Below are 12,251 nucleotides of genomic sequence, written 5' to 3'. Positions count from 1 at the left end.
AAGAACTTGATAGTTTGTGGTAGTTTAAAAGTAGTTTTTATAGTAGCAAAATGGTACTTTATTCCATTCAAATTCAGATAACCCCTTCTGCCTAAATACTTCTTGAACCTTTACAGGCACCTTTTCTTTGATGAAGTTTTTCTGAATGTGTCTATGCCTGATTGAACTCTTCAGTGAGTGCTTGAGAGATGCTCCTTATTGCCACCTCAGAATAATTGGACACTTGCTGGTTAGTAACCAAGAATGGAGTCCATATGGAAGGAAGCGGACAATAGCTGCGCTGCTCTGAAATGTGTTCTCCACATGGATTCCAATACTCAGGCTCCTTCCCTGCCCTTATCAAATCCTCTATTTCCAGCTTGTGTATCAACAAAAGAATGAAGGACAATGCTGCACGTTGTGCGCTCTCCAGTTTAGAGAAAGGAAGGGTATGAGTCAGGAGCGAATGCTCTTGTGCGTTCCAACCTTTAGCAGAATTACTTCGTCTCAGGTACATAGGATTCATACACAGCAAGGCTGTGGTTTCACAAGCAATTTGAGCCAGTTCAAGTGTAGGCTGCTTTTGAAAGAAGTCTGTTCTTCTGCACCTTTCCCTCTGTCAGCACCTATGTTGGAAGGACTGCACCAGGAATGAGATCATGTTGATCAATATAACATAATACAAAAAAAAAAGAAAAAAAAATTGTTTTGCAGCTGTATCAGTTCCTTGATCCTGTTACTTTTGTTGCCTTGCAGACTTAGCACAAGTCAGGAGGGAAGAAAGCCAGTACTTCTGTGTTTGGTGGCAACTCTTGTTTAGATAAAGCTGTCATTCAACAACTGCTTTAAGCCAAATTGTAGAATCCATATGGATGGGATGTCTGAAGCTGTTACTGAGAATGAATACAGTTTTTTTCTGCTTTTATGAAGAATAACTTTCAAAGTGGTTCACTTTGGTGTATGGAATTGACTCATGTTTTTTACTATCTGGCTGCAAGATTATATATAATAATGCCTGTTGGGTATCTAAATATGAATTTTATGAATGAGGAAAGAAACCTTTGTACATGTCATGTATATTTTCAGTACAGGTTTACAACTCAGACCAGCTTCCATTAAAAACAAGAGCAAAAACTTATTGGTTCAAAGTTGCTTTCTAAAACCCTTCATTATTTTAGGTATTGATTCTACAGATCATCTGCATAAACCAGTTTATGTCTATGACAGTTGCAGTGACATTACTTTTGCTCTTTCTTTGATATTTTATCAATAAACTACAAGTTCTATAGTGTACGTATACTTTTTACACTAGAATTTCAACATGGTATCTAATTGTTTGGAAATTAATATAAAATTATAGCTATTTGGATATTAAAAACTGGGCAGCTATTTTGGGTTTGTCACCGTATCCTTGGGTGGAAACGTACAGATGGATGCATGACCTATCTGTTGTGTAGCAACTTGTTTTTCTTTGATAACTTGTTTGCCTGACAAAAAGAGATATGGTTTATCAGATGACTTTAATATTCTAATCTTCTGATTTTTTTCTCTTTAGGTTGCAGCAATCTATAAAGATTCAAGTATTGGAAATCTTATAAATATAGTTATTGTAAAACTAATTGTAATTCACAATGAACAGGTAGGATGAATAAATATTAAAAAGATTTCTTTCTAAGAGCAGAAACAAAATACATGAATTTGCACTGTAATTCCAAAGTTTAAAATTTTAGTTTTATATACAAATTATTTTCTTTAACTATGAAATTTTGTTTTAAAATAGGAGACTAAATGTCAAATGCAACGTTAACTGCAGAGCCTTCATTTAATGCCTGTATTTCCCCATCTCACTATTAGCACCTCCTGTTGACCTAAATGGACATAAATCAGATACTCTATGAAAGCTTATGGCATAAGTACCTGAAGTGTGGTTATATGCATGGAAACATTACAGGGAAATGACAACTTTCATAGATGTTTTTGAGGGCAGGTTTTCAGCCCTAACAGATGTAATATATTAAGATTGTAAGAAGTATACACTTTTCAAATACATCTTTTTATATTTCTTTATCATGAATGTCTTGTCACTCTTTTTTTTTAATATTTAGTACATGGTGCATGCTCAGATACGTTGATTAAAATAATGGGTTCTCATGACTGATGGCTTGTAGCTAAATTAAGATCTGATCCTACAAACAAATCTGTGTGAGTGAACTCTTACGTGAAGTTCTGCTGACTTCCTTTTGATGCACAGTCACTGTTTTGCAGATTAGGGGCACCAGTGTCAAAGTAATAAGTGCAAGTGCATAAATATTAAAACCCTTATTTGGTGGGTTTTTTTTTTTTTTGCTATTTCTTGCTTAGGAAGGACCAGCTATCACTTTTAATGCAGCTACCACTCTTCGTAATTTTTGCTTATGGCAGCAAGCACAAAACACTTTGGATGATGCTCACCCTTCTCATCATGATACGGCTGTTCTTATCACTAGGTACAGTATCCGAAATAGCCATAATTACAGCTAGGTGAGACAAATGCTTCAGTTTCTTTTTTACAACATAAGTTTTTAACTATTCCACTGATATTGTTCACAGATAATTGAAGTGAATAGAGGCTATCTTGCATTTCCCAAACAACTGATTATCAATACATGAGCAATTACTCTGACAGTGCTATGTTGGTAGCTAACTATCTGATGACCCGTTCATTAAAAGTGATGGGAATTACTTAGACCTGAAATTGTTACAATGAAATGGAGTCTTTAACCGTTGTACATGTATGTGATAGGGACAGAGAGTTGTACATAATGGAATCAGCTGAAGGATGCAACAACGGTCAGCTCCTGGTAACACAGGTGTAATTAGAACTACCAAAAGCTTACAAATGGAAAACAATTAAATATTAGTGTGTGTGTATATATATATATATAGTTCTTGTACACCAATTGCCTCAGTGAAGATTCTGATGTTCATTCACTGAAATATATTCTTTCTTTTGCTGTTCTTTTTCATTATTTTTTTTCCCTCAATGTTCAAGTTGGACACACTCCAGCACTTCAAACTGTTTGATATTTGTCCTGAATTTTACATTGCTATTTTGGCAGATGGTCCATTACACAAGGTAGTTTCAAGTATACTGCAATCTGCACGTTTTTCAGCAGCATTTCATGCTTGATCTACCTTCTGCATTGTAGTGAAATAACATAGTATTTTAATTTTTATTCTTTGCAAGCTAGATAGAAAGCAATACTATGAGCTTAGTCTAGTGAATTTAAATTACTTCTTTCACTAGAATGCAAATTGTTTGAATGGACTGTAAGATTAAAAATTGAGAATCAGATTTGCAATTGTTGTAATTAATATAGCAACAGTGAAATACTTTAAAAATGTTATTTTATTTGCTGTAATAATTTTAAATAAATCTTTTCCTTCAAGGGAAGATATCTGCAGAGCTAGAGAGAAGTGTGATACTCTTGGTGAGTTATTCTTTTTTAATCAGTATGATTGGGGGTTGGACTAGATGACATTAAAAGGTCTGTTCCAGCCCAAAGATTTGATGATTCTATGATTTTATAACAGAAAATATATGAGAATTTCACTGTAGGGAGAAAAATAAATTAAGACTAAATCAGAAAATAGATGCAAATTTAAGTCACACAGACAAAAAAATTAACTCGTCAATGCTGTTCTGCCCTGGCACGTACTTTGGTGCCAGGTGGTTGGTTGTTTTGTGTAAATTTTCTGCATGGTTGAGGCATGACTTTCAACTCTGGTGCCATAGTATTGGCTTATAGAGTCAGTCCTTCTACATGAAAATTCATTCTTTTAAGCTTTTATATAAGGATTCAATTTTGCAGGTTTAGCAGAGCTAGGTACAATGTGTGACCCACTACGCAGCTGTTCTATAAGTGAAGAAAATGGATTGAGTGCTGCTTTTACTATAGCGCATGAGCTTGGACATGTGTAAGTACCTATTTCCTAGCAGGTAAATTTTTTTAATTTCCTTTTGAATCTGACCAGTTTCCAGTGATGGGCTCTACATTTCTAAGAGGGTGCAGTCTGCTATGTCCTCTTAGAAAAGTCATTATTTTTGCCCCTAGCAGTGAGCCAGCTCTGCCAACCACCTAGAGGTAGAGAAATTGTGAATTTTATAACCTGGTTGGTATCCTGAATTACGGCAAATACTGGCCATACAGCTGTATTCTGTCCTTTTGTCATATGAACTGATTGGGACACTGTGACAGATATTGTAGATGTGCAATATAGTCCTGTTAACTCCAACTGCATTCTAGCCCTGATAGGAATTTACCTTTAAGAAAAGACAATTGTTAATATAACGCAGAAATATTCTTCCTTGTGTTTGATCCTTTCAGAATACAGTAGACTAACACAAAGAGAAATACTTTACACAGAAAAATAAGAGGAGATGACAGCATTTTATTTTATGAAGCATACCTCATCAGTGATGGCAGAAAGGTGCTATACTCTAGCTCCATGAGGCATGCCACAGTGTAGGTAACGACGATGTTACAGAGCTGAGTAGCTAGATTGTTCATTTTCATGTGCCTGGAAGTTCATTTAGATACATGCCATTTGTCATGGTACTTAAACTGAGATATAAAACAAGAGGATGTGTTAATTGCATAAATATGATGTTGATGTGCTCTGCAGTTTGTTTTTGTTACTGAATAGCAAGAGTTACGATGTGAATATTGGGGTGATATGTTATTGTCGTGGTTTAGCCCCAGCCGGCAACTAAGCACCACGCAGCCGCTCGCTCACTCTCCCTCCCACAGCGGGACAGGGGAGAGAATTAGGAAAAACCTCGTGGGTTGAGATAAACACGGTTTAATAGGACAGAAAGAAAGAAGGGAACAATAATGATAATACCAACAAAGGAATGTATAAGAACAAGTGATGCCCAATACAGAAATTGCTCACCACCCCGTGATCGACAGCCCGTCCCCGAGCAGCGATTTCCGCCCCCCCGGCCAACTCCAGTTTATGTACTGGGCATGACGTCGTATGGTAGGGAATATCTCTTTGGCCAGCCTGGGTCAGCTGTCCCGGCTGTGTCCCCTCCCAGCTCCCCGTGCACCCCCAGCCTGCTCGCTGGCAGGCCAGCACAAGAAGCTGGACTGTCCTTGACGGCTCAGCAACAACCCAAAACATCAGCACATTATCAACAGTTCCTCATCCCAAATCCAAAACACAGTCTCACACTAGCTTCTGTGAGGAAAACCAGCTCTATCCTGGCTGAAACCAGGACAGTATCCACCCCTTATTCCATACCATTTACGTCATGCCCAGGTCCTATACTTTTCAATACATTCCAATTATTCATTATTACTCTTCCTGTCCTTTAATATATACACACAGATATCACTCTCTTAGTCCATGGGCCATCACTTAAAATGTCTATGAAGTTCAGTCAGTCCATGACTCTGGGCTTCATCCATCATAGCAGTCTCTCAGGGCAGGGGAGATGGTATGTGGTGTTGGATTGTCATCTGGCACGGTCCATGTCCATGATCTGCAGGTCGAAGATGTCGATCTCGAGGGATTTGTTGGGCGCAAGCTGCTGAAGCCAGTTCTGGTTTCATCACTGGTGCACGTTGCTTGGTTTCAGTGAAGCTCATTCTTCATCAGTCTGGGTGATTCTTACTATAATACCATTGATATGGTAGATAGCAGCCATAGTAGTAATGTCATTCTGAACAATTAACATAATACAATTCAAATCATTGACCGTTTTCACCCAAAATCAAGTCTCCTTGAGGTACACATCGGACTTCCCCATCCTTCCGCATTACCCACCAAGTGCACCCAGGTCCCTGGGCAAAGGCAATCCCACGAATGGGTTTGCCTTTTCCTAATGCAGGAGTAACCCAGACTGTCTTCCTCAGCATGTTTCTCACATGCACCACAGGGACTTTATCCCCTTCTACAGTACGTAGAAGTTTTGATTGGGCAGGACCGGCTCTATTAGTAGATCCCCTAGTGTTGACTAACCAGGTGGCTTTGGCTAAATGTTTATCCCAATTTTTGAATGTCCCATCACCCATTGCTCTCAGTGTAGTCTTTAACAGTCTGTTGTATCGTTCAATTTTTCCGGAAGCTGGTGCATGATAGGGGATATGATACACCCACTCAATGCCGTGCTCTTTGGCCCAGGTGTCTATGAGGTTGTTTCGGAAATGAGTCCCATTGTCTGACTCAATTCTTTCGGGGGTGCCATGTCGCCATAAGACTTGCTTTTCAAGGCCCAGGATAGTGTTCCGGGCGGTGGCATGGGGCACAGGGTATGTTTCCAGCCATCCGGTGGTTGCTTCCACCATGGTAAGCACATAGCGCTTGCCTTGGCGAGTTTGTGGAAGTGTGATATAGTCAATCTGCCAGGCCTCCCCATATTTATATTTCAACCATCGTCCTTCATACCAGAGAGGCTTTAACCGCTTGGCTTGTTTGATCGCAGCACACGTTTCACATTCATGGATAACCTGTGCAATAGCATCCATGGTCAGGTCCACCCCTCGATCCCGAGCCCATCTATATGTTGCATCTCTTCCCTGATGGCCTGAGGTGTCATGGGCCCACCGAGCTATAAATAATTCACCCTTATGTTGCCAGTCCAGATCCACCTGAGCCACTTCAATCTTAGCAGCCTGATCCACCTGATGGTTGTTTTGATGTTCTTCGGTGGCCCGACTCTTGGGTACGTGAGCATCTACGTGACGTACTTTTATGACGAGATTCTCTAGTCGGGCAGCAATATCTTGCCACAATTCAGCAGCCCAGATGGGCTTGCCTCTGCGTTGCCAGTTGCTCTGCTTCCATTGCTGCAGCCACCCCCATAGAGCATTTGCTACCATCCATGAGTCAGTATAAAGATAGAGTACTGGCCATTTTTCTCGTTCAGCAATATCTAAAGCCAGCTGGATGGCTTTCACCTCCGCAAACTGACTTGATTCACCTTGTCCTTCAGCCACTTCTGCAACTCATCGTATAGGGCTCCATACAGCAGCTTTCCACCTTCGATGTTTGCCTACAATACGACAGGACCCATCAGTAAACAGGGCATATTGCCTTTCGTTCTCTGGCAGTTCATTATATGGTGGAGCCTCTTCAGCACGCGCCACCTCCTCTTCCGGTGATATTCCAAAATCTTTGCCTTCTGGCCAGTCCATGATCACTTCCAAGATTCCCGGGTGATTAAGATTTCCTATTCGAGCCCGCTGTGTAATAAGCGCGACCCACTTACTCCACGTAGCATCAGTCGCATGATGCGTAGAGGGGACCCTCCCTTTGAACATCCAGCCCAGCACCGGCAGTCGGGGTGCCAGGAGGAGCTGTGCTTCAGTACCAACCACTTCTGAGGCAGCTCGAACTCCTTCATATGCTGCCAATATCTCCTTTTCAGTTGGAGTATAGCGGGACTCAGATCCCCTATATCCTCGACTCCAAAACCCTAGAGGTCGACCTCGAGTCTCTCCTGGTGCCTTCTGCCAGAGACTCCAGGTAGGGCCATTCTCCCCGGCTGCCGTGTAGAGCACATTTTTAACATCTTGTCCTGCCCGTACTGGCCCGAGGGCTACGGCATGAACTATCTCCTGTTTGATTTGTTCGAAGGCTTGTCGTTGCTCAGGGCCCCATTTAAAATCGTTCTTCTTCCGGGTCACTTGATAAAAGAGGGCTTACAATCAGACTGTAATTTGGAATATGCATTCTCCAGAAACCCACAACACCCAGAAATGCTTGTGTTTCTTTTTTGCTAGTTGGTGGAGACATAGCTGTTATTTTGTTGATCACATCCGTTGGGATCTGTCGACGTCCATCTTGCCATTTTATTCCTAAAAACTGGATCTCTTGTGCAGGTCCCTTGACTTTACTTTGCTTTATAGCAAAACCAGCTTTCAGAAGGACTTGAATTATTTTCTTCCCTTTCTCGAAAACTTCTTCTGCTGTGTTGCCCCATACGATGATGTCATCAATGTATTGCAGATGCTCTGGAGCTTCACCCTGTTCCAGTGCAGTTTGTATCAGCCCATGGCAAATGGTAGGGCTGTGTTTCCACCCCTGGGGAAGTCGATTCCAGGTGTATTGGACACCTCTCCAAGTGAAAGCAAACTGTGGCCTGCACTCTGCCGCCAAAGGGATCGAGAAAAACGCGTTAGCAATATCAATGGTGGCGTACCACTTGGCTGTCTTTGACTCCAGTTCATATTGAAGTTCTAGCATGTCCGGCACAGCAGCGCTCAGTGGCGGCGTGACTTCATTCAGGCCACGATAGTCTACCGTCAGTCTCCACTCTCCATTAGACTTTCGCACTGGCCATATGGGGCTGTTGAAGGGTGAGTGAGTCTTGCTGATCACTCCTTGGCTCTCCAGCCGACGAATCAGCTCATGGATGGGGATCAGGGAGTCTCTGTTGGTGCGATATTGCCGCCGGTGCACTGTTGTGGTAGCGATCGGCACCTGTTGTTCTTTGACCCTGAGCAACCCCACCACAGAAGAGTCCTCTGAGAGACCAGGCAAGGTGGACAGCTGTTTAATTTCTTCCGTCTCCAAGGCAGCTATACCAAAAGCCCACCGGTACCCTTTTGGGTCCTTGAAATACCCTCTGCTGAGGTAGTCTATGCCCAGGATGCACGGAGCCTCCAGGCCAGTCACAATGGGGTGCTTCTGCCACTCATTCCCAGTTAGGCTCACTTCAGCCTCCAGTACAGTCAGCTGTTGGGATCCCCCTGTCACTCCAGAAATACAGATGGGTTCTGCCCCTATATGGCTTGATGGCATCAGGGTACATTGTGCACCGGTGTCCACTAAAGCCTTATATTCCTGTGGGTCTGACGTGCCAGGCCATCTAATCCACACAGTCCAATAAACTCGGTTGTCCCTCTCCTCCGCCTGGCTGGAGGCAGGGCCCCTCTAATCCTGCTCATAGTACTCGTTACCCACTTCTTGTAAATAGGAATCAGAAGTCCCTTCAAGAGGATCAGAGGTGAGATCAGCTCTTCTATTCTTTCTGGGAAGCTGCCCACTGGAAAGTGGAGCGACGATTTTCCTCGAGGAACCTGAACCCCCTTTTGTAATTGTTTTTCCTTGCAGCTCGCGTACTCGTGCCTCTAGGGTCGAGGTAGGTTTTCCATCCCACCTCCTCATGTCCTCTCCGTAGTCACGCAATTGAAACCACAGGGTGGCTCGTGGTGTGTATCCTCTATATCTTCTCTCTTGAACAGAAGAGCGCTTACTCCTAATGGCTGAGACACTGGTCCGTATGGGTGGAGGGTAGGGCATATCCTCTTTGAATTGCCGGAACTCTCGGGACAGTTTCTCTATAGCAGAGACGCAGGCCCGTAGGGAGGAAGAGAGACTTTCTTCGTATTGCCGGAGTTGGCCAGCCAATTCATCCACCGTTGGTCTCTCTCCGTCCTTCCAGGCCATTACTGCTAATGAGTTGGCATATGATGATGGTGCACTCCGTACAAACTTCCGCCACATAGGTTGCGTGCAATTGACTTCATCTGGATCTTTGGATGATTGTCCATTGTCCAAGTCACCATAAATCACTTCCAGCACCGCTAGCTCCCTCAGGTACTGGATACCTTTCTCCATGGTGGTCCACTTGCCTGGGTGACATAGAACATCTTCCTTGAAGGGATACCTTTCCTTCACACCCGATAGGAGTCGTCTCCAGAGGCTGAGGACTTGTGCACCTTTTCCAATTGCTTTGTCAATGCCCCCTTCCCTAGAAAGGGATCCCAGCTGCTTGGCTTCCCTACCCTCTAATTCCAGGCTACTGGCCCCATTATCCCAGCATCGGAGCAGCCAGGTGACAATGTGCTCACCTGGACGACGGCTGAAATCCTTTCGCATATCTCGCAATTCACTCAGGGATAGAGATCGGGTAGTTACCGTCTCTTTTATAAGTTCTTCCTCTTCCTCCTCTTCAAGCGATGACTCGCTCTCTTCCCTCTTCCGTGCTTGTGATGGCCCTGCTTCAGAGCACTCTGCCTCCTCACTCTCTTCCTCTGGCTCCTTCTTAGCAGAATCTTCCTCCTCCCTTACTAAACGAGCTGACTTCCGCTTCCAAGATTTCTTCTTTTGTACAGGGGCAACTGATACCGGGATGGGCTGGTTCTCTGGTTCAGCTGCAACAGTCTGAGTAGCTACAGTGCCCGCCATGGGGGTTGGAGTAGTGGCAGTGCCCGCCGTGGGGGTTGGAGTAGTGACAGTGCCTGCTACAGACGTTGGAGTAGTCACAGTGCCTGCCACATTGCCATCAGACCCAGAGAGCCCCTCTCCCCTTTGCATAGTGTTAAATAGGGTTCGGTAGGCATGGGCCAGGCCCCAGCACATGGCAATGATTTGTGTCTCCTTGGAGCTGCCAGGCTGACAGCATACTTCTTCCAGATATTCTGCTAGTTTATCAGGATTCTGCACTTGTTCGGGAGTGAATCTCCAAAACACCGGAGGTGCCCACCGCCCCAGGCATTTGCCCATGCTGTTCCACACACCCTGCCATTCATAACTATCCAGCCTTGGGGCAGATCTCCGGGTGATATTCTTAAATTGCTTGCCAACCTTAGACAAAACTGAAACCATGTTCCCCAGAAGTAGCAATAGAGGTATTTTAACCAGCCAAGGGTGTTCAAAATACTGAAAAATTATTGTGATGAAGGAGGAAATGTTATGATAGAGGGTATCAAAGGTACCATTCTGCATTTCCTCCATAAAAAACCTTTCAGAGGCAGAAGTATAATTGCTAATCGTCTCCACAAGACTGTAGCCAAAATACAGTAACGGCTTTAGTACAGAGCTCAGATGATACCACATTAAGCTCAAGGTCAGTGCTCTAAAAACAAAATTCACAGGCGAGACATTACTAATCATTGCAGAGTACAGCAGCCCGCAGAAACCAACACCGATCCTTAACATGTACAGCAAAGACGAGAGCATGATGCAAATCAAACTGATATTGTGACCTGCAACCGTTATTATCTCAAGCCTCGGGCCCCACGTTGGGCGCCAAAAAGGACTGTCGTGGTTTAGCCCCAGCCGGCAACTAAGCACCATGCAGCTGCTCGCTCACTCTCCCTCCCACAGCGGGACGGGGGAGAGAATTAGGAAAAACCTCGTGGGTTGAGATAAACACGGTTTAATAGGACAGAAAGAAAGAAGGGAACAATAATGATAATACCAACAAAGGAATGTATAAGAACAAGTGATGCCCAATACAGAAATTGCTCACCACCCCGTGATCGACAGCCCGTCCCCGAGCAGCGATTTCCGCCCCCCCGGCCAACTCCAGTTTATGTACTGGGCATGACGTCGTATGGTAGGGAATATCTCTTTGGCCAGTCTGGGTCAGCTGTCCCGGCTGTGTCCCCTCCCAGCTCCCCATGCACCCCCAGCCTGCTCGCTGGCAGGCCAGCACAAGAAGCTGGACTGTCCTTGACGGCTCAGCAACAACCCAAAACATCAGCACATTATCAACAGTTCCTCATCCCAAATCCAAAACACAGTCTCACACTAGCTTCTGTGAGGAAAACCAGCTCTATCCTGGCTGAAACCAGGACAGTTATGGACAGTCTAGCCATGGCCTGTATATTCAGTCGAAGAGATGGGTTATTCATTTAAAGTGGCATACTCCCAAAACACTTGAATTTTTCTGGTGAGCTAAAGAACTAAGTAATTGTAACATTCTTGCTGTGCCCAGCATTATATAATTAGGAATGGTTTGGATAAGGAGAAAATTTTGTAAGGTGTTTTAAAATACCTATTGCCACAATGTCAGATAGTCATATTAAGTGAGTCCCATTTAATTTTAAGGCATTTTCAAACTCAAAAATGAAGCATTTGCTGCTACAGCAGAGAGTTTCAATTAATTATTGCTGAATCTGTTTTGGAGTTTGTCTTTTTTGCTTTTTAGATTTAATGTGCCTCATGATGACAGTTTTAAATGTAAAGAAGCTGGAATTAAACATCAATACCATGTGATGGCTCCAACTTTAAATTACCATACAAGTCCATGGACCTGGTCAAAATGCAGTCAAAAATATATCACTGAATTTCTTGAGTAAGTATCAATATAATGCTATGGTTTTGCTTTCCAATTTCATGTGTTCCTGAGAAGTATTTTAAAGGTATTGCTTAAATACCGTTTCTGTGTTGCTCTTGGCTTTAACCACTGACTTGTAGGGCCTCAGTCCTCCAGAAAAATACATGTGTTTAACTCATTGGATGATTCATGACTTTATGTTAAAGTTGCACTCAGC

At 43.4% G+C, this 12,251-nt stretch overlaps 1 protein-coding gene across 1 annotated transcript in view; it reads left to right on the top strand.

Annotated features, from left to right (window-relative positions):
- Positions 1 to 12,251, top strand: part of ADAMTS20 (ADAM metallopeptidase with thrombospondin type 1 motif 20) — a gene marked incomplete at both ends in the record, with an annotated part of 108,616 nt that overhangs the window by 30,108 nt on the left and 66,257 nt on the right. The window contains 5 exons of the mRNA XM_082011981.1: positions 1,535 to 1,618; positions 2,341 to 2,465; positions 3,409 to 3,449; positions 3,831 to 3,936; positions 11,906 to 12,052. Coding sequence (XP_081868107.1) covers positions 1,535 to 1,618; positions 2,341 to 2,465; positions 3,409 to 3,449; positions 3,831 to 3,936; positions 11,906 to 12,052 — 503 coding nt within the window. The remainder of the gene's footprint in view (positions 1 to 1,534; positions 1,619 to 2,340; positions 2,466 to 3,408; positions 3,450 to 3,830; positions 3,937 to 11,905; positions 12,053 to 12,251) is intronic.

This window comes from Phaethon aethereus (assembly GCF_964289735.1).
Source record: "Phaethon aethereus genome assembly, chromosome: 1".
Lineage (NCBI taxonomy): Eukaryota > Metazoa > Chordata > Aves > Phaethontiformes > Phaethontidae > Phaethon > Phaethon aethereus.
This window is presented reverse-complemented; position numbering and strand designations above follow the sequence as displayed.